At 42.2% G+C, this 23,684-nt stretch overlaps 1 protein-coding gene across 1 annotated transcript in view; it reads left to right on the top strand.

Moving 5' to 3' along the window:
- The first annotated feature begins 1,251 nt into the window (after positions 1-1,251).
- LOC309687642 (uncharacterized protein) overlaps positions 1,252-23,684 on the top strand; it is a 42,655-nt gene continuing 20,222 nt past the window's right edge. The window contains exons 1-3 of the mRNA XM_082502735.1: positions 1,252-1,516; positions 21,676-21,845; positions 22,248-22,458. Coding sequence (XP_082358861.1) covers positions 1,267-1,516; positions 21,676-21,845; positions 22,248-22,458 — 631 coding nt within the window. The 5' untranslated portion in view covers positions 1,252-1,266. The remainder of the gene's footprint in view (positions 1,517-21,675; positions 21,846-22,247; positions 22,459-23,684) is intronic.

The following is a 23,684-nucleotide window of genomic DNA, read 5'->3' as shown; positions in this document are numbered from 1 at the left end:
AGACACAGAACAGATGTGTTTAGCAACTATTGGCAAAAATGTATAATAAACTAAGTGTTTAAAAAGTAGTACAAATACAAAGTACAAGTAATACAAAAGGCAGTATCACTGCATGTACATCTATTTTTAGATAACTTGGCCTAGCTTAACCAGCTATGGTAGCAGGGGGCTCAACCTATACAGATGCAGAGTAGACCATGGCACCTTGGACAGGTCACCATGTTCATCAAAAAACAGACAATCCAGCTATGGACTCTCACGTCTACACTTAGCATCCATCACAGTTTACCTAACATGTATGTCTTTGTGCTGTGAGGGGAAACCAGAGGACCCAGAGAAAGGCACAGGCAGAACATGCAGGCTCCACAGAGATCGGCCCAGCCGGCGAGCAGATTCCTTACCTTCTCCTGGGTCACCGCCATTCCTCACTTTACTAATTAACTTGTATTCCCACTGTATCAATTTCATTCACATCATGCAAACTTATGTCTGTAAGTCAAAATGCAACAGAACATGTTGGCATCTGAGCAATAAAAAAGGGGGAGATCTGAAAACCAGTCTTCCTCACTGGCTTCTGACTGGACCTACAGAGCCAGTGTGTTCACATCAAAGTGCGGCTCTGCCCCCAAGTGGCTCAAGGCGGTAAACTGCGCACATACCTCTGCTGGTCAACAAGAAGCATCACAGTAACATCCTCCTGTTTCATGAGCACAGCTGTTCAAGTAAGTTTGGTTTTAGAAGTCAATGTAATTCACTTTGATATTAAAATCATATCTGTAGCATGTAAAGAATAAACTATCAAATTAGTTTGAAAGCTACAATTTAATATCACGGTTACAGTAGCTTCAATATGTGGAAATTCTATATATCACATCCAGACTGTTCTTAAATGCGTCTGTTGTCTCTATTATACACAAAATAAAAAATAAGTAAAATACTAAATAAGTACACGTTAAAGAAAATGTAGATGTATGTAAATAAATAAATAAATACATGCTTTTGCTGTTTCATTTAATGATAACACATTACATCATATAACACGAGAATATAATAATGCTGTAAAAGAACTAGTACATTTCCATAAACTCTTTAATACTGATTTGGCCTCCAGGTTAAATTTTTACGCAAGAGTCCACGCGTGGCATCAAGCCTGTAGCTGTAGATTAGGTTGTATGACCATCAAGAATTCTCCGTCTCTAAGTTTTACATGTGAAAAGGAGATAAGAGGGCGGCGAGGAAAGTGGATGACTTTTACTCCGCCCGAAAATGTGGAGGGAGGGTGCTAAAAATGAACTGCGAGGGGGCAGTGGCCAGTTGGGACGCGTCTTTGGGAGACGAGGAGCAGGCGAGGAATCACCGCGACTTCACGATTCAATCCCTCTCCAGAGGGCTTCCACAGATTTGTATCGCGTCTCTGTGGTTCGGTTGACCGCCACCGGTCGCTTTCTTACCGTCCATCCAATGTGCGTAAAGGGGCTCTATGTGTTCACCGTCCTGTCTGGACTCGCAGCGTCAGGTGAGAGCCGCTCATTTGAGTGAAACGGTGATTTTGGTTTAATGTGAGTTGCCGTTTGACATATTTTTTGTGATATATAAATTTATTTATTTTTTTATGTTGTTTTTTTAAATGTATGTTAATATTTTAAAAGTTATCCAATAACACGCTGTTTTATATTCATACAAAGGACACTTACGCCTGGTTTATCTGGCAATTTGCGCGTATATTTTTGCGTCTGTGCTTTCCACAAGTTTACACAGTGTCACATATCTGGGTTGACCCTTAAAGAGAGCTTCCAATAATAACAGCTTCAGAGTAAAAACGCTGATTGCCTGGCTTTTACTTAAAGCTCCCCAGGGACCTTTAACCTCCATCTCAGACCGGTGTCTTGCGTCACTGGGAAGTGGGGAACTTGGCACAGTGGCACTGGGTGGGTCACTTAAGAATTCCTGTAAAGGCTTTACAATACCCATAGTGGGGCCCATTCCAGACAAGATAATGGTTTAATAGCAATTACCGACATTGAACCCATTGTGTTTGTGGTTTCACGCAAACTCCTTTCCTGTCTATTAACGTGCTTACATACACAGAGACTGTGAAGTGGCCCGCTGGCCTCAGATAAGTCCACCTGCTTCCCGTTAAGAGAGGGGGCGTAAGAGAAGGGGGGCTGGTGTTCAGGATATGTAATTTGGATCATAACAACTTGTCAGATGCGCAGGGAAATGAACAATCATAGATCTTATCCACCTCTAAAAAAAGTTCCAGCCAACATCTAATCACTGCTTTGGCACGACTAATGGAACATGTTTTAATAGCATCAGTTGGCCCATCAATCAGTGGCAATTCATTCACAAGAAGCCAGGTTGCTTTAACCTTGAAGTAATCTCTGTCCATCCCGGTTAAGTGGATTATATTGATTGAACATGTCCATCCACTGCCAAAGCACCATGTAGGGATTCACTGTAGTGGCAAGCTGCTTATGTTTACAATGAGCATGTGCCTGCAGATCAGTCACAGCACAGGCTGACACTGACGGAGCAGGAGGACGCGTGGATGCAGAGGAACGGATCCTCAAATAACAGCATGTGGATGAAGAGGAGCATGTTGGGACTGATTACAGCTCAGCAGCACCTCAGTTCTCGAGCGTTTTGTGCTGTAATCACTACCATTGCCTTTGGCTTTATTGATAAAAAAAAAGGGCAGGCATGACAAAACAAGCCAGCGCAACATTTTTGCGAGCCATGTAGGGTATAAAATATGCAGCCCTCTATGCAAAATAAATGGGATGTTTCTCTCTCGACTGCAAAAGCCTGTCACCGTGCGATCAAAGCCAGTTTGCATTCATTTGTAGACTTGCTGCAAACAGAAAAGTCAGTTTTATGGGATTTAGGATGAAACAAAGAGAACAATCACACTGCTGCTGCTAAACATCACCGTCACCAAGTGTTAAAAATCCTTCACGGCTCAGAAAACCGTAATGAACTCCTGCTGTGTGTGTTTTTTGAAAAGTGTGTGTTGGCAGGATTTCTTATTTTTAAGTTCAGTAAATCATATTTAAATCAAGACATATTTAAGAGCAATGGGGTTTCTTTTGTTGCTCATTTTCTTCAGCTAGTTTGATCCTTATCAAATTTGGATACATTTTTATTTCGGTAGTGCATTTGTGCTTTGTGGAAAGCTCTTGTGTTTTCCTGCTTCGTGATGGAGGTGGAGGGTGTTAGAGTAGATTCAAACTGAATAAAAACACAGGAGTTTAAACACAAAGAGCTTTTTCCCCTGAAAGCTGTCAAATCAAAGTGTTAAACTGCAGTCTGTTTGACCTGTTGTGCAGCACAGGCCTCTTGGAGGCAATCCAGCATCAATTGAAACACATTTTTCAACAGACTTTTTTTTTCTTTTATAAAGAAATCAAATAGTTAATGATATACATAAATACAGGAAACAGGAAATGAAGTGAAAATAACAGCAGTTGCTGTTGTTATCTGTAGCAGTAGCGGTTTGGCATGCCATTTCTTAAAAGCCCCACATTACTCTCTTCTTTTGTGCTGATTAAATGTCTTAAAGGAGAAAGCGGGATTTGAACCGTAATCTTACAGTGACCAGACTTCCTCTGGAATTTTCCAATTTGTAAGACATGTCACAGCGAATAGACAGGGCCTGTTTAAATTGTTCTGTACTTTTGCATTATTCATCCATTTGTTATGAAAGTGGGGGTTTGAGTTCGGGCATATTTTTTCTCCCCCACGTCTGACCACTTAGCTTCAAAGCCAGCAGAGCAATAACTCAGTTACATGTACTCGCTGCCAGCTGAGAAGAAGAAAAACAGAGCAAAAACAAACACTTAGACCAGATTTCTCTCATTTTTCCTTTTCATCATCCAAATAAAGACAGCCAACTGAACATTTTTTCCATCCCCTTCTGCTTACTGTACGTCTCTTTTTGTTTCTGTTGTTCTCGCTTTGTTTCAATTGTTCTTTTCTTTCTTAAACATGATCCTCGACGCATGAAACACTGACTAATGTGTGTCAGCCTGTCCCGACTTACAGGTTTAACACACATACAGACGCACAGACATGCGAACAAATGGCTGCTGACGATTGCGACTTTCCAGGCCGGGCTATATAAACGGTGATTGTTTAAGCTTTTTCTTAGCTCTGCCTTGTTGACAGTAAAGGAGCTGCTTCTTTAGGCTCTGTTGACTGGGATGTAGCTGTTATCTCCCTGCCAGCGGGTCTCTAATCTCACCACAACAATGTTAATAATAGGTCAACATAACAAAGTGTGACTGTGGTTTTTTTTGACTTGCCGTGCTGTGTTGACATACTAGAGGGACGCCTGGCCTTTGTGGTGCATTGGAATTACCTTAGAGGGGTGTGTTAAGTTGACAGTGACGAATGCCTTGTATGCAAGGGTGCACCAATCCCAACACAGAGGGTTTAGAGGCCCATGTGAAAAATATTTGACAATGACGGCAAGGTGCTCCCCGCACTTATGTCAAGAAACTGTGCTCGGCTCCAGATGGAAGCAGGGGTTTGAAATGCCTTTATCTGGGTGCAGGGAGCATTTGAGTCGCTGCGTCTCGTGCAAATGCAAAGCCCGTATGTTTGTGAGAGTGGCTTTTTTGGCTTGTGTAGTCACTTTTCTTACATGCACTCAGTTGTTGGCTGGCCAATCATTCCCAAAGATGTTTAGAGTTACTTTAAACACGCACATGTACAAGTTCAAACGACCCACCCCAGTACGTTTACAGCATGACATAACTCGACAGTTTCCACAGAATATCAGCAGCTCTTTCGTAGTCATCTTATCTGCGGGGAGGAGGACCTTGAGAATTTTTGTCGCTTAAGTTATCGTTAAGTTGAACCGTTTTTTGACTCAACAGAGGAGTAGTGACCAAGGTGACTATAGTTAACTAAAAATAAGCTAAAAATTCAAACCATATTTCAAAAATTACATTAAGTTAATTCAAATAATACCTAATTGAGCAAAAAACATCCAGGTTTTAACATGAAGAATTATACATATATTTAAGAAAAATGATTTTGTGAGTTATAATTCCAGTACCATCTGGAAACTTTTTTTTTTCTTATTAGTGTGTGATCAAATATGTGACTTTGTGGGAGTGCTGGGCCTTATAACAATATTTGAACTAGCCAATACTCAGACATTTTTTTATTGTATCTGTCCCAAATTACAGATTCATTTTGATTGTAATAAAGACCTGGGAGAATTTCAGGCTGTTACCTTTAATACTTTACAAGATATTCATGTTCTCAGATTTCAATGCGCAAAAAAGTAGGTAGACCAACATTTAAAAAAAAAAATCTTCAAAAGTATTTAATATATGAAGTTATAGTTTTAGAGCAATCATTATAAACGTTCAAACTTTGTACCATAACAATTTAATACAAACTGGAGCAGAATGACCCGTCTGTTGGTTTGGTAAAAGTATTTTAACAACTTGCCCGATGAGGCGCTGATTGAAGTGTTTATTGAGAGTGTGGGATCTCAATAAACACACACAAAAAAAAAAAAAAAAAAAAAAAAAGTATCAGAGTGAAAATGCTTTGTTCATCCAGTAAATATAGTCCAAGGGAATTGTGTGACTAAAATGAGGCCAAAATCTTACCAAATATTTCAATTTTATGGCACTGTGCATGCATAAATAAGCATGGAGTCTCAGAAAATAAAAGGTTTCTACATAAAAGAAAAGAAAAAAAAAAAGAGAGAGTGTAGGAGCTAGCCCTTTAAAGCCGGTCAGAGCGGACACGCTCCATTTTGCGTAACTATTTTTAAATCCTGGTAGCACTGCAACCACGTAAGCTAGCGCAATAATTTTTTTGCATATGAAACCGGAGGAGTTGTACTTACATCTTATGCCATCAGCTTGTCCTAGGTCACGGTTTCCTTCCACATACAGCTTTGCAAAAACTGCATAAAAAGCACTTGCAGCAACAAAAACATAATATTCCAGAAACACGCTTTGCCGATCCGATCAGCTGTTCATAACACTTCCTACGTCCATCAGCGTGAACTATCACATGTCCGGCATGACCTGCCCGAAACCGGGAGTGACGTCATTTTGCGGAAATGTCGTTTTTTACCATTGTGGCCTTATGAACCTATACTTGTGTTTTTAAAAGTTATGTTTGACTTTATGACTTTCTGTGTCGTTTCTGGGATGCTGAGGACTCATATTGCACTGCTGGAAATATTTGATTTTGATGCATATGCTACTTTTTTGCAAATTTGCACTATAATATATTTTTTCGTTTTTCCTGCAATATATGAAAATTGGTGTATCTCAAAAATAAAACTATGAAGACACTTAAAATAAATTTCCTGTGGTGGGAAACTAGTTTGTGCAACTTTTTTGTATTTACAGTTTTGAGGGATAAGCCTCTTTCTCTAACTAGAAATATATGTTAAAAAATCAAAAACGATTTTAAATTTTTTTGTAGTTTATTGCACTTTTTTGCAATTTATGTAATTACTATGCACTTAATGCAGACATATTATTAAAATTGGGGCTATAATGGTTGTATTGATGTGTAGCAACTTGAAATGCTCCAAAAAATGGCTCCACAGCATGTAAAAATATAATATAAGCTCTGGCGGACTTGGTTCTATGGTAGGTCTTAAAGGGCTAGAAGACAGAGCGTCAGCTGCTTTCAAAAAATAAAACTGCTGTGACTTTACTGTAATGCCTGCGCTGATTTTCCTGAATCTTCCCTCTGACATATGTCATGCACCCCACCCCACCTCACCCCAACCGGTCTCGGCAGATCGCCGCCTCTCCCTGATCCTGGTTCTGTTGGAGGTTTCTTCCTGTTAAAGGGGAGTTTTTCCGTCCCACTGTCACCAAATCACTTGCTCATAGGGATTCATATGATTTTTGGGGTTTTCTCTGTTGTATTATTGTAGGGTCTTTAAGCACCTTGAGGCTGTTGCTGTGATTTAGAGCTGTATAAAAGAAAATGAATTGAGCTGAATTGACTTCAATAATAATTAAAAAGACTGAAAGTATTAAAAACTAAACATTTTCAAACAATAAAAATGTAACTGAATGAAGAAAACCCACTTTGGAGACTAACTGAAGCTAAACTGAATTAGAAACAAAAAGTTAAAATGAAATTTAAGAAAAACGAATTAGGAAATACTAAACTTATAACTGTGGCCATGACGATAGTATTTCACCAGCTGAGAGAGTTACTTTGCCTTATTTTCCTTTCCATTGTTTAGCTTCTGACTTTCATGTGTTGGCTGCAAATTTTTTCAGTGTATACAAAAGCCGCTGTAAGCTTTTGTGCTGTAATCACAATTTAAATGAATGAGAAGGAAAATGATAAAAGGAGGTAAAGGACTCATGTGGGAGGATTTGGCCCCACTTTTTTAGACCCTGTTTTCCAACATTTTTCAACTTCACCCCAAGTCTGAAACTTGGACTACCCATGATAGGCTGAAATCCCACTGGAGAGAAAAATGGGATTCCTGCAAACTTTGTAACTTCTGCTGAACAGATGACAGCGTATAATTCCTAATTCTAAAACCTTTTGCAACAGTAGAGCCACACAGTCTGTGAAACGACCTCACAGTATCAGTCCACAACATCACATGAGCTGAATCACTGGAAGACACTGTGTCATCCTGAGCTCTAAGTCGAGGCAGAATGTAAAGAGATGCACAGATTCAGTGTGGAGACAGAATTCAGACGTTACTTTTCCTTAAAACTGCCCAAAAAGTATCTGAAAACATAACCTCTGTGTAAAAGTGATACCAGAGAAAAAGACCCTTCCCCTTTAGGATTTCAACTTTAGCTTCTTCAGTGAATTCTGAGTAAAAATTTAAACACTGTAACTGATACAATTAGTTTTTTATGAAATAGCTACTTTTGTCTGTGTGCTTGTTCACAAAAAAGAAACAGTGAACATGAATCTTTGATTAAATGCAGACTCTGAGACTCTGTTAGACCGACTTAACAAACAAACCAGCATTAGAACTAAGCAAGTGTGTCTAAAATCCAACTTTCCATTTTACAGGAACCATGTTTTGTTTCCTCCATCTTGAGTTACATAGTATTCCTTCTAAAAAGCCAGACAGAGCCAGACCATGTTATGTAACTCTTTTCACAGAGTAGCTCTTTCCTCTCTCTGAAGTAAAGCGATCTCTATTTGTAAAATTGGCCCGTTCCCCTTTAAGGCAGCCAGCTGAGAGCAAAGGCCTGCACCTCCTCCACACTTTGGTCTCTGATCTGTGTATAAATTGTCACTGCCTCACTTATTTATCTGCTCGGGGAGGCGGGGGGGCACAGGTGAAAGCCACAGCAAGACCACATGCAGTCTGACTCATACCACGCAAAACCTACATCTTTTTTGCTGCATAGTAAATATGTGAGGCTGTCTATTAAGGGTTGGACTGTCTGTCCAAGAGAAGCCTGAGGGCTGTGGGTGAGCTGGATCGAAGTGCGCTCATTGGACCCCCCTCGCCCCCCAACCCCTCAGGAGTTTGTAATCCCGAAGAGGAGCTGAGTCAGCCGCGAGGTGGGAGTGGAAGCGGTTTGATGGATTAAACTCTTATCCTCACTCACCCACTTCGCGTTTCCTCTGAACACCGTCGCCTGATGAATTACAATTGGCCAGGAGGAAGTAGGGGGAGTGGGAGAAAAAAGACGAGGAAGAAAGTGTTCAAAAAGAGATTGATGCTTGGTCCCTGCTTGGAATGACCTTTAAGTGTACTCAGACACATTAGCTGTGCATAGTTCATGTCTAAAGAGTTCAAATCACAATAAGAAAGAAATTGCAGTGACAAAATTTGTGACTTGTTTTATTGGGAGAAATATTTTTCTTTGTCTTCCTATAAACAAGGAACAGCTTTCCAAAGTAAATTAATCAAAGCTTTTAGCTTGTCATGTCTTGTTAATAATTAATTTTACATTTCAGCTTTATTTGGAATAAGCGGCAGTGTCATAGACTGTATGCAAAGAATAGACCACACCAACAAAACAGTAACTACTTGCCCTCCTGGGTTTTAATTGCACCTTAGAACACATATGCATCAACACTACAATGAGCGGGTGGAGGGAGGTTTGGAGTCTTCTCCCACCCCCATTCTCTGCGGCCTGCTGGAGCGGGAGGGCTAGTAGGAGGAGTTGGCCGTCCGACTGCGGTCTGGGGTGTGGGGCCTCCCTGCTGCTGCGGAGTCGGGGTGGTCTGCCTCTCCCCACCGCAGGGAAAAGGGTAACACCACCTGGGTCTGGGTGCAATTCCCCCCTCCAGGGGCAAGGGTACCTAGACCCGGTTTGTAGAGTACGCTTGGGGAGTGTGATTGTGTGTACAGCGTCTCTTTATGTCTGTCTCCACGTTGGTTGAGTGTGGAGTGAGTGCATATGAGAGCATGAGGGTGGGAATGGATGTTTGTGTCTGTGTGTGCCTGTATGTCTGTGTCTATATGTCAGGTTGGGTATCAGACGCCACCTCTCTGGGGACACCTCAGGCCCTCCAAGGTTTGGAGGCCTATCTCCACCCACCACCACTTCCCCTGCCGGTGGCGGACTCCCTCAGGTGTCGGTGTGTTGGTGGTTCTTTGTGTCTGGGGGTGGGCGTCCGGGTACACACCGGCTCACTCCTTGGCGGCCGCTTGTCGGGGCCTGGGGCCTGGGGCTCGCTCGGGCCCCTTTGGAGGTGGGGTGCCCCCGGCCTCTCGGCCTGGGGCTCGGTCACTCAGGCACAGCTGGGGGCCGGCGGAGCTCACGGGCGCGTCACTGCAACTCCCCCTGGCTTCTGCTCCGCGGCTGCTGGGCGAGCCCTCATCTGGGACTCTCCTCAGCTCTTACTGGGACAGTGGCGCGGCTGCCCCTCTGTGGGTCTTCCTTGGTCTCTTGTGTTCTGGGGGCCTCTGGATGTCTGGAGTTTTGATCTCCTCCATACCCGCTTCACACCCTGGAGGACGGGGCTGTGGCCCCCCCACACTCCCTAGCAGATCATTACATGGAGAAACCTTTGGAATGCAAGCATGCTGATCCACACAGGTATGCACACATGGGTATTCACAGACGCGGACTAAAGCTTTCTTGGCTGCTGCCTCAAAGCACACTGTGCGCTGTCTATCTTGCGTGCTGCACAATATCGTTTATTATTTAGTAAATATTGATATCTATGACTAGCTAGTTTATTGTGATGGTGCTTTGTTTTCTCTATTATTATGTTGCTCTTTGTTGTTTGCTGTCTCCTCTGTTTGTTTTTTTTGTTTGTTTGTTTTTTTTCTTCTCCATACAGGTGACCCAGGAGTTCTTTTTTTTTTTCTCTCTCTTCCTCCCCCTTCTCACCGTCTCTTCTCCCCTTTGGTTTTCTTTCTTTCTCTCCCCCTCTTTCTCTCATGCATTCCCCCTGTCCTATTTATTAAAAAAAAAAAAAAAAAAAAAAGACAAAGGATGAACTGAAGCTCTGCCATCACGTAATGTCGCATACTGCTGTTTCTGATGTCATTTAGAAAAAAAAAACAAAAAAAACAAAAAAAAAAAAAAACAGTAACTACTGGGTTTTATTGCAATTTATAAAGCTTTAAGTTGAACATTTTGGCTATTAAACTAGTTTTTTCAAAGAATAGGACGCTGAGTGTTCATGTGCTAGTAACTTGTCATTTTCAAAGAAGCCAAGCCCTATAGCACACCCAGCTTTATTAGCAATTTCACAGTAAATGGGACCATAACTGAGCAGCATGCTGTCTTTAAAAAAGACTTGACACCCTCAGTCCAGTAGTGACTGAGATCATAACCCCCTTAGGAAAGGTCATAAATCAGGAGAGATGTAGGGCCATTTTTTCATTGACTTCTGTGCTGTCCCTTTGGTGCAGCCCCCTGGTGGTTACTAGAAAGAATGACACCAAGCAGTTCAGCGTTTAATTTTCAGACCTAAATATGGACAAGAGAAAAGAGACACCTCAAAGTGACCTCATGTCTTAACACAGCATGGCCAAAGGTGTGGACACCTGAATGGAACAGGTCTGTGTGACAGTTTGATACACAAATATGAAAGTTTTTTGGGGGAGAAATGAATGTGACTGAACAGCTTTGGAAGTGTCAGGCAGGAAACAGCTAAGCATGTAATAAATGATTATATGGACCGTGTGATTAAAACACACCGTACCTTGCATAATTTTCTGCCTCACAACACAGACAAATCCTCTGCTCTTTGGGGTGGGGGGGGGGGGGGGGGGGGGGTTACTTCTGGAGCTGGTCTCTCTCATTATTCCATCCATCCATCCATCTTCATCCGCTTTATCCGAGGCCGGGTCGCGGGGGCAGCAGCCTAAGCAAAGAGGCCCAGACCTCCCTCTCCCCAGCCACCTCCTCCAGCTTATCCGGGGGAACACCAAGGCGTTCCCAGGCCAGCCGAGAGATATAATCTCTCCAGCGTGTCCTGGGTCTGCCCCGGGGCCTCCTCCCGGTGGGACATGCCTGGAACACCTCACCCAGGAGGCGCCCAGGGGGCATCCTTGTCAGATGCCCGAACCACCTCAGCTGGCTCCTTTCGATGTGGAGCAGCAGCTGCTCTACTCTGAGCCCCTCCCGGATGGCCGAACTTCTCACCCTATCTCTAAGGGAGAGGCCAGCCACCCTTCGGAGGAAGCTCATTTCTGCCGCTTATATCCGCGATCTCGTTCTTTCGGTCACTACCCACAGTTCGTGGCCATAGGTGAGGGTACCCTCACCTACCCTCACCTCTCTCATTATTGTCTTCCCAAAAACACACTCATTTGTAATTCTTCTTCTGTTGTTTTATGTTCAAATTCTGTTGAGTTGTGTGAGCTTTGTGAGCCGCATTTGCTGGTTTTCTCAAGTTGCAGTGCGTTTGAACTCTCAGGGCTGCCGTAACTTTTGTAAAACAGTACAAAGTAGAAAGATCACTTAAGGCCAGCTGTTCATGAGTGAATGGAAATTTATTTATTTATTTATTTATTTAGGACAGTGCATGTTAATGAACATAAATGTAAAAAAAAATTACATGAATGTAAACATACCAGATTATAGCCAAGGGCTAATTTCCATCTGTTGTCCTTAAGCATAAAAAATAGACATAATAATTCATAAAAATTCATCATTCATTCATAATAAAAACTCCATCACCAAACTTACACATACACACCATTCTGTTCCCAAATAAAACATTAAAACTATACAACTCATACATGATCACACACTTGATTTGTCCATAACCAGTTTTTAACCTTTGCCTTAAACAAATTGAGTGTAGAGCATTCTCTAATGGGTTGAGGAATTAATCTCTGACTCTTTTTTACAGCGTGTCTTTTGTCTTCACCCCCATCGTGTTTTGGCACATTGCCGCCCCTCCCTGAGCCTGATTATGAAGCGCCTTGAGGCGACTTTTGTTGTGATTTGGCGCTATATAAATAAAATTGAATTGAATTGAATTGATTTTGCTGGAGGTTTCTTCCTGTTAAAAGGGAGTTTTTCCTTCTCACTGTCACCGAGTGCTTGCTCATAGGGGGGTTATTTGATTGAAGGGGTTACGATATAAAGCACCTTGAGGCCACTGTTGTGATTTTGGCCTATATAAATAAAACTGAATTGTATAAAGAAAGCATACATGTCAGTATCTCAAACAAAGTTGTGTTCATTCAGGGGTTCCCTCCCATTACACCAGTCAACACTCAGCCCTGTGTCCCCCTCCTCTGTGAACACACTGTTACCTGAACCTGCTATTCCCAGCCCTCAGTCCAGCCCCTCATGAAAGCGAGGCCTTGTTAAAACCAGGGAAAACTAACCTGGGCTTGTGAAACATCTTACAAAGAAGAGAAGAGGCTCTTTGTAATCCACTGAGCTCTTTGTGTGTTTGCTCCTGTCCTAAGTGTTTCCTCCAAAACCGGCGTAACAGAGAATCAGGTTTCCTCCGGCGCTCCGTTTTGTTTCTGAGCCGTAATGAGGAGAGGAAAGGCACAAACACGCACAACAAGGAAATAATGTAATGAAACCAATTTCCTGATTCGGAGAGTTGTGTCAGCTGCTCGATTTCTCCTGCAGTGTTGCCTCCCTATAAGACCTAACGTCCTCTTTGCAAATTGTAACGCAGGTTGGCAGAAAATACCACTTACACAGTGACTCACAGCTGCCTGGATATACTTTAGTGGATATACTTTACCATCTAATCAATGGTGTCTTCTGTTTTTAAACTAGCTCTGTTCCCCTTGCTTTAGAAAGATGCATATTTATGAGCAACTGCATCAACAAACCCCAAAGCCCAACAGAGAAGGTTTGCTGAGGAGCTGTGATAAGAGCTCTATATACCACGCAGCATTGCCTTTCTGCAGCGTGAACACACCCAGAACGGCCTGGAAATGTTTAAGCTGTGGAAGTACAGCTGTTGGTAAACAAAGCAAAATATTGCAGTCAGCAGAGGTCTTAGTTTGTTTGCCTGCCTCTTGGTTAGCTAAGGTTTACCGACGAGTGGGAGAAAGGTCAGTTGACGAAGTAGGAAAGCAAGTGAGTGAAGAATATGTTGTGCAGGATGTGCTATGAGGGCAGCACGGTGGCACAGTGGTTAGCACTGTTGCCGCACAGCAAGAAGGTCTTGAGTTCAATTCCAACATCAGGCTGGGGTCTTTCTGTGTGGAGTTTGCATGTTCTCCCCGTGTTTGCGTGGGATCCCTCCAGGTACTCCGGCTTCCTCCCACCGTCCAAAGACATGCAGCTTGTGGGGATAGGTTAATTGGATAATCCAAATTGTCACTAGGTGTGAATGTGCGAATGAATGTGAGTGCGAATGGTTGTCTGGCCCTGTGTGTTGGCCCTGCGACAGACTGGCGACCTGTCCAGGGTGTACCCTGCCTCTCGCCCTATGACAGCTGGGATAGGCTCCAGCGCCCCCCGCGACCATGAAAAGGATAAGCGGAAGCGAATGGATGGAAGGACGTGATATGCATCCTTGGCAGAACTCTATGAGATGGTATTTTTTTTAACCTGGATAATAAAAATACTTCAGTTTTATCTTCCAAGGGTAAAAAAAAATGTAAATAACTTTAATAACTAACGAAAAAATCCAGCCTGGGAACAGATCAGTGATGCGTCACTCTCAGTGCGTCCTTATTTCCTCAGGATAATCTAATTAACTTTTTCAACTAAAGTGAAACTTCATATTTGCTGGTTCCTCAGTATTTACTCGGTAGGGCTTCATTATTTCATAGTTACTTGATTAAATGTGAATCAACAGCTTGAAGCAACACAAAAAGAATAATTAAAAAAATAATAATGTAATCTGTAATGAAAAAGTACATATTGTCGTTTTAAGATGAAAATGGGGAGTCAGATTCACAGATTATTATGCAGTAGTCATTAACTACGGAGATAGTTTCTCCCAGATGGTTCTTTAGTCAATAATCATTTTTGACTTTATAGCCTTGGCTCAGGAGTTAGTACTGATAAAAAGTCCTCAGTTTTTTCCTTCCTTAGTGACTAATGGTTGCTAAGGAACCCTGTTTATGTAACGAGACGGATTGTGTTAAGGCTCAAACTGCAGTAACTTCTGAAATTCTGACTGTTTTAAATTGGTTTTAAAAGGTCAGAAAGGTCAACAAAGGAGATGCAGGAGCCTCAAATATTGACCACAAAGGACAATTATTGATGTTTTTCGCCCCTTAGTTCTTGCTATGTTATGACTTTGGTCTTTTTCACAGCTGGGACCAAATGAAAGTGGAAACATGAAAAGACCCCACACTCTGGTTGCTCCACACATTCTGGGCGCTGCTTCTAAGTGACAGCAGACAGCTTCATGTAGAAATAGGCCTGCTAACCTCTGCATAGCACCCGGAACAACCAGTGCACTACCACGCACAAAAGAAAGTTTTAGAATACCAAAACCAGAATATTTTTAAGCTTTTAATAAGAATAATAAGAATAAAAGTGATTCCTGCCAACTGCTTCATTCCACACATACCTGCATGTCTGGCAGTGTGAGATTAAAAGCAACACTGAAGCGTCCTTGAATGAGGCTGTGCACTCATAAACCTGCCTGCACTCACTGCCACCGGTTGAAATACATACATGCAGGTCAGAAAGTACTTAATAATTTCTGTGTCTTTGCAAGGCTTCATAGAGTCATGGGATGACCGCCAAGCCAAGCAAAACCAATCACAGCCAAGAGGACTCTGTTAGATTATTATTACAGTAGATGAAAGTACTTACCCTCTCCGGCTGCAGACAGAACAGTGGGCCAGAGCAGTTTGTACCGAGCAGTGTTGACAGGCAGAATAAAGTGCATTAAAGGTTCAGCAAGTTCATTTTATTGTGATATATAAGGGATATTGATAGATATTCTGGACTTGCGCCAACACCAGCTAATGAAGCGTGTGTGTGAATGTGTGTGTGTGTGTGTGTGTGTGTGTGTGTGGGTGCATGTGGACTTGTGCCAACAGATGGGCCCTTGGGCTTAACCCAGCGAACCCACACAGGTCGATATCCACTCAACAACGAAAGACAATATTTTATGATCCTAGCTGTATCCGATACTGTATTGGTTCAGGAACACGAGCAGCTGACGTTTACATCAACAAAAATATGCACAAGGATACACGCATGCACATACGCACTTTCTCCAGAAGTCTGGGAGAGATAAGACTTTGACCTGGCGGGAAATCCCATGTGGGAAAGTCTTTCATTTAAACTGTAACGGCGTCGGGTTACAGACGCATTTCACACAAAGACTCTAATTTGGTCTTTTTTAATTACCAGTGAAGAATGTAACTGATGTCATTCAGATGCTTCACAGTATTTAATATTTCCAATTAGAAAAAAAAAGGTTGTGGGATTTTTGAAATATTGTGTTTTCTTGTCATCCTGACAATTGAATTTCTGTTTCCTTCTGTAAAGGAATCCAACTCTTTCTAGATAAAACTTTTTACATGAAAGTTTTTCATTCTGCCTGCAAAGAGTAAAAAAAAATGCAAAAAAAAAAAAAATCACACAAATAAAAGAAAAAAGTAGCAAGTTGCACACAAACACAAATAGGACAAATCAATTTGCCTGTAATCTTCCCATGCCCTCTTCCGTAGTCTACATAGCTCCAACTTAATAAGCTGTGAAAGCCCTCTCTGTCTCTGCGTGCTGGGTGTGGTCGGCATTGGCTGGACAGGATGTTCAGACATAAACAGTTGAGCAAACGAGATTGGACAGAAACTTATGCTGGAGGAGACAAGTGGACATACAAACAAACAAACATCATTATCGTATCTAATCCTTACAGACTGCAACTGTGTAGAATGACATGGCTAATCTCTAGCTCCATCTATGCACTAATAAGTCACTCCTATGCTTCTTGCTTATTTCTTGTTTCTTTCCCCAAATGGGTCCGTTCAACACTGGTAATGTCTTTACTCATGTAACGGCATGTGTCCCCCTCAGCAATTAGTGCCTGCTAATGGCAAATTAAATAGTGATCACGCACTTCTAGCTATGGGGACAAATTACTGTTAGAAGCACTGTACATAACCCTAATGCTGCTGTCGTCGTGCTAATGCTCATTCTCCCTCTAAAAAGACCTAATTAACCTTAATTCTTAATCAGCTCTGCGTGCGTCAAAAGGACGGCACAGTTGAAAGCGCGTACTTTTTTGTTGCTCAAAAAGAGATTAGTAACACTTATTTAAATTCATGTACTCGAAAATAGACTTGGTTGAGGGTAGAAATGTGAAATGAGGTGTTATGGCCCGGAGGACCTGCTTCCTCCGCTCGCATTTGAAGCACAGTGAATCATTTCAGTGTAAGCTTTTAAACAATTTGGTAGAGGAGCACAGGCACTGCACTTTTACTCTGCTAATCTTCCAGGTCCTCTGTCACTTCTCGGATGTGAAAATAAAAGAGTTTAGCTGTGAGTACTGACTTCTAACCAGAAATGTACCCCCTTTCTTCTCTGGTTCTTCTTCTCTGTGCTGGTCGTATAATTGCAATACAGTGGAGGAAATAATTATTTCATCTCCTGCTGAATTTGTAACTTTGCAAGCTTTCAAAGAAATGTTTAGTCTATCATTTTTTACAGTAGTTCCATTTTATTGGACACGACTGAATGTGAACCAGAAGTCCGTAAAAAACATTAGATGAAAGTTATAAATTGATTTGCATGTCACTGATACTGATTACAGTCAGTCAATTACAGATACTTGAGACCTTGTATATAAAGCCCACCTATCACAGAATCATCTGCGTGTGTTCCAACCTTTCCACCACAGTGGCCACGACCAAAGAGCTGTCAAAGGACAAGATTGTTGACCTGCACAAGGCTGTAATGGGCTACATGACCATCAGCAAGAAGCTTAGTGAGAAGGTGACAACTATTGGTGAGATTATTTGGAAATGCAAGAAGTATAAAATGACCATCAATCGGCCTCAATCTGAAGCTCCATCCAAGATGTTGAGATTATAAGAAAGAAAGATGGTAGATCCTCTCAAAAGTCCACTGGAGAACAGTGTTAATGATTTGAAGACAGCTGGGACAATAGACATCAATACCACCACTGATAACACACTACACTTTAATGGACTTGTTTATGAAGGCACATGTACAGGTCCCTGTTAGGTTTGCCAGTGAACATCTAAGTGCTTCAGACAGGGTTTGGGAGAAGGTGCTGTATTCAGATGAAACTAAACTCAAGATGTTTCTTTGTTTGGAAGAAGACAGATTTTGAGTATGACCCAAAGAACACAACCCCCACAGTCAAACACAGAAGTGGAGACCTTAATACTTTTCTAATTTCACTCCACTGAGGAGCTAATGAATGGGGGCATGTACCATAACATCTCGGAAAACAACCTCTTCCTTCCCTCAGCCAGAACACTGAAGATGAGTCATGGATGGATCTTCCAGCATGACAGTGACTCAAAATATATCACCAAGGCAAAAAATGGACGTTAAGGTAATGTAGTGACCTAGCAAATCTCCAGACCTCACTCCTTTAGAAAATCTGTGGAGGGAAGGCTTTCTTCCTGTTAAAAGGGAATTTTTTCTTCCCACTGTCGCCAAAGTGCTTGCTCATAGCGGGTTATATGATTGTTGTTTTTTCTCTGTATGTATAATACAATAATATAATATAAAGCGCCTTGAGGGAACTGCTGTTGCGACGTGGCGCTGTATAAATTAAATTTAATTGACTTGAACTGAAGTTTTAGTGGCCAAGCAGCAGCCAAGAAGCCTAAAGGATGTAGAGAGTTTCTGTAAAGAGGAGTGGACCGAAATCCCTGCTGAGCAAACCTGGTGACCAACTACAAGAAACATCTCACCACTGTTCTTGCCAACAAGGGTTTCTCCACCCAGTATTAAGTCATGCTTTGTTTGGGAATCAAATACTTACTTCACTCAATGACATGGAAATGATGTAATGTGTTTTTTATCTTCTGGAGTTTTGGTTCATATTCTCTCTCCATCGCCATTAAATTTAAACTATCATAAAAATTAGAGACTGTTCATTTCTTTGCAAGTCAGCAAAGTTACAAATTCAGCAGGGGACTGTATTCCAGCACATGGAACCGCAGTGGACTATGATGCTTGTTAGCTTAATTATTATTTATTGCTGCTGTCAGTGTAACATTTGTAGAATTTAAAAATTTAATCACTGCTTTTGCAAGAATATTTCATCTCCTTTAAAAAGAAATGAAGCTATTTGCACAATATTCTCAGTGTCTTGTTTTGTGCTTTTGTATCTTATGGCCACAGGGGATCAATGCAGCTTACAACAAAATAAACAGTTTATTGCTAGTTTAGCATGCCAGAACTAAACAATAGTGCCATTTGATCAGTCGTGCCAACTTAAATATTTAATACGACATAATCTCAAGTTGCAACAGCACATTATGCTGTCCCCCCAAATAAATGAATACTTAAATAGAAAGCTGAAGTATATTCCTACTTTTTCAAGAAAGAAGATGTAAACTTTGAAACAAGGCCTCCTTTTATTGCTGTTTGCTATGAGGGCTCATCTATAGTGTGCTGCCTGTCTTTTAGTTACATCTCTGCAAATCTCCAGACAGGATAGGCGACCCCTGGTCCATTTACTAAGATAAACAAAAAGGCTTTTAGACTTTGAGAGAGAACCAAACAGCTGGCAAACATCTGAAATGACTCGTTGCCTCTGTAACATGCTTTACAGGATCATGGACAGCCAGTGATTCGTGGTTAGGATTGATCAGGTCACTTAGCGCTTCTGAATTGGAGCCTCTCCATCAGTTGCAAAGCGTAACATTTCTTCAGGGATGTCCAGCACGTTGAGTCTTTATCGCAGTATGTTGGAGATAGCAACACGCCCCCACTGCATGACTTCTGTTCAACAAGTCAAAATAAGAAGATATCACGTTCACAGGGAATTCAGATGTAGATGAGCAGACATTTGTATGACACTGAGTAGTAATATTTATAGTTTTTTTGTGATGCTTTTCTAAAATGTGATGACTTGCTGCTCTGAGTCTAATTCATTTTCCTTTAATTAAGCCACTGGTTGGTTTCACACTGAAACAGGCTAGAAGAGTAGACCTCGGGAACGCCATGGCTGGTTCAAAGCAGATTTGAAACCATGCCATGCGGTGTCATCTGTACTGATAACTTAAAATTAGGGAGTCATAGCACTCAAAATTGAGCAGGTCTTTAAATATTTCATTTTGAACCAAACCCCTGCTCGATTCTGCTATTCCCTGTCTTTTTCTTGGACATCCTTGTGGCCTGGACTCAAGTGTCAGGATTGAAGAAGTGCACACGGCCGCACACCTGCCGTCGAGAGGGAGTCATTAAACGGCTGTGCTGATGCAGCCAGTGTCGATGCTCTTGACCTAATGAACATCCTAAACACAGCCAGTTCTCTCCATTAATTCCATGCTCCTATACACACAGCCAAGTGATGGGAAGGAAAGAGGTGGAAAGGTGGTGAATTAAGGCTTACAGCCTCTGAAGTGCATCCAACAAAGCACTGAAAAGTTCAAGATTGGTATCTTCTGCCTTGCTCTGCTCACTCGTACGCAGCACTCCCAGGTTTCACCAGACTCATTTAAAACACATTAGGCTGTTAGAGCACTGTCAGGGAGAGAGAAGCTCGTCTGTTTAATGCTGCGAGGGGTTGCCTGGTCTCATCCCGGCCCACAGGAAACTCTCTCCAGCCTGATAGGGAACAAAACACACTGCCCAAGGAGCTAAGCCCCCGCTGAACATTTCCCAGCAAGCTCCTGCCTTAATGCACACAGTGATTATAAACCAGCGGTAACAATATGGCTCAATTTGCCTGCTTTGCAAGACTATTCTAATTTCTGTGCTGCTGCTGCTGATGTTTTGTGCCTGAAGCCTTATATTGATATTCACCAGCCACCTCAAATTACTTAACTGAGAGTTTACGTTGTAAAGGACAGCTTAATCCATCTTTATATTATATATTATTCACATCTTTAATAATTAACACTGTCACAAAGATGTAATTACTGTTCAGCCTTTTTTTTTTTTCTAATGAACTGATTAATAACGTCTCCTTATTTAATTCTGATGTTTTGATGACTAAATACTTCACTATAACCTAGTATGTATAAAATAAAGGCCAGGTATGAGACACTGAGGTGAGCAGTCTGGCCAGAGAGGGCTTTTCCATCAGACGTACGATTCTTTTCAAGTGTTTGGCTTAATCTGTAGAGATAGTGCTAATGGCAATAGGAAAAGTCTGGGCTACCCTGAGCTCACTGCAGCTACTAGCCCTGCAGAAGGATGTCTGCTGTGTTCTTGGTATTGAAAAACACTAGACATGGCTTCTGTTGTTTTTAGAATATAGAGCTCTCTCTATAAATAGTCCTGGTGGCTTTAACTACACAACCGCACACAGACTTCCATATCAACCTGCACTCACACAAACACACATACTCAGGAGACTACTTCATCAAGGATCTGCTGTCAGAGTCTGTGATCTCTGGGAGAGGGAAAACATAATCGTCTGGCTCCCTATGCCATACTGATGGGCTGCCAGACGGAAAGTCAGCATTAAACACGTCTATTCATGGCCCACCGCATGCTAGGTGTGTGTGTTTCCACATGGTGTAAATGTGTAACAGCGCTGACTCTGGGCAGCTCTATCCATCATACTATGGAGGAGCCAAATTGTTGCCAATATCCCTCCCCGGTCTTCAGGTCCATCCATTTTTCGTCTAATAGCTCCACCGTACTGTAAAGACTGACATGGTCCACATCCACCTAATATACTGCAGGCTCTCACTTTCCGGCTTCTCTCAGTCGCAGTGATCAAATTGGCCATTATTCACAAAGTGTCACAGAATTGGCTCCTGATCTGAAATCTTTCAGCAAATGTGATGGGATGAAGCGGATTTCTGATCGTAGCTGTGCGTTAGTAAATTCCTACTTTTAGCACTTGAAGGATTTCTGTATCTAATATAGGCTACTGTGTATTTCCAGTGACAACTTAGTGATTTTTCTTGCAGCAGCACTGCGTAGGCAGAAGCAGGGTCACTGAGTACACTGCATGTACTCAAAAAGAAGGGAATTACTGATGAGGGTGAATTTGTACAACACCTATTGGGTTGTATTTTTTTCTTGTGCATTCCAGAGATTATTTTACCCACCATCTGCGTGTGCATGTATTGATCTCACCCACTGTGTTAATTCTGCTGCTGCAATTTATGCTCACATGTTGCAGGCATGCTGCAGGTCAGCGGGATGCGTATATACACATCTGAGGAGGTTGAGGCGGTCAACGGCACAGACGTTCGTCTGAGGTGCACCTTCGAGAGCTCGTCTCCCATCAAACCCGATGATGTCGTCATCACGTGGAGCTTCAGGCCACTTAAGGGGGGTCCAAGGCAGTCGGTGAGTGTGTGCGTGTCGGTGAATGTGTGCGTGTCTGTGTCTTTGCAAAGACAAAAAAAAGTGAGAACAAACCACAAAACCTCCCTCATTGTGTCAAGGAGCATCCGCCCCCTCATCCAAGTAAGAGAGGAACCGGTGAGTCATCTGGCTCCCTGTGGAGCATTCAAGACAGCCAGTGTTTGTATACTTGTGTGTGGAGAATAGACAGAGTAAGAAGCGGGAGATTTGGGCAAGTCTGGGCTTTTATTTTCCTTTCTTTGCTGGAAGAAAATGTCTTCACTCTCCAGCAGCAGCAGCAGCAGCAGCAGCAGCAGCAGCAGCAGAGGACTCAGTTTGATAACTTCTGACTATTCCCTGCCATCGTTACCCTATCTAAATGTATCCACCAATTTTCTCTTGCAGGTATTTTACTACCAAAGGAAACCATTTCTTCCACAAGAAGGACTCTTCAGAAAGTGCATTTCCTGGGCTGGTGACATCATGGGCAGCGATGCCTCCATCATAATTCGAGAGGTCAAGTTCATCTACAACGGCACTTACATCTGCCAAGTGAAGAACCCACCCGATGTCCACGGCCCGGATGGAGAAATTAAACTGAGAGTAGTTGAAACAGGTCAGCAGTTTGAATTTTCAGCCAACATTTTCCTTCGTACATCCTTCATTGAACGTTTCTAGCTATACATTTTATGTCATGGTGGAAAGTCAAACATTTGATGGCAACGCAAGTTAAACCAGCAAAAACACAATGTGCAATTCACCTGAAAAGTTTAGAAATGTTAAAGAAATAAATATTAATTTTATCAAATAATAATAAAAAGCATAATAAAGATAATAATAAATAAATAATTAGAAATAAATTCAAGTTAGTGTAATAATATCCTTGAAAAAAAGAGACTGGTGGTGAAGGCTGTGGTAGCCAGCACCAAGACGTTAGCAGCAGAAGTCCTGTAAGTTTAGGGTGGGGCCTCCAGGTATCCGACTTGTTTGTCCAGCACATCCCACAGATGCTCGATTGAATTAAGATCTGGAGAATTTGGAGTCCAAGTCAACACCTAAAACTGGTTGTTGTGCTCCTCAAACCATTCCTCAACCATTTTGGTGCATTGCCCTGCTGAAAGAGGCCACAGTCATCAAAAAATACTGCTTCCATAAAAGTGTGTTCATAGTCTGCAAAAATGCTTAGGTAGGTGGTACGTGTCAAAGTAACAGCCACGTGGATGGCAGAACCCAAGGTTTCCCCACAGGACATTGCCTAAAACAGGTGCCAGGTGTTCTCCAGACCATCGACATGATATAAAAGAAAGCGTGATTCATCAGCCCAGGCCACCTTCCTTTATTGCTCTGTGGTTCTGTTCTGCTTACGTGCCCATTGTTGGTGCTTTCATGGGCACTCTGACTGGTCCGCAGCTATGCAGCCCCACATACAAAACACTACACTGCTCTGTGTCTTCTGACACCTTTCTATCAGAACCAGCATGAACTTTTTGTGCACTTTGAGCTACAGTAGCTTGTCTGTTGGTCAGGGCACACGGGCCGGCCTTCACTCCCCACATGCATCAGTGAGCCTTGGCCTCCCACGACCCTGTCGTTGGTTCACCACTCTTCCTTTAATGGACCACTTTTGATAGGTACTGACCACTGCAGACTGGGAACACCCCACACTCCGCTCTGACTCAGTTATCTGGCCATCACAAGTTTGCCCTTGTCGCACTCGCTCAAATCCTCACACTAACATTTTTTCCGGCTTCCCACATATAAACTTTAAGGACTAAATGTTCATCTAATCTATCCCACCCACTAACAAGTGCCACTATGAAGAGATAATCAGTGTTTATTTTA

The sequence above is a fragment of the Aulonocara stuartgranti genome (assembly GCF_965226115.1).
Source record: "Aulonocara stuartgranti genome assembly, chromosome: 14".
Lineage (NCBI taxonomy): Eukaryota > Metazoa > Chordata > Actinopteri > Cichliformes > Cichlidae > Aulonocara > Aulonocara stuartgranti.
The sequence above is the reverse complement of the archived record's forward strand: the minus strand, read 5'-3'. Positions and strand labels throughout refer to the sequence as shown.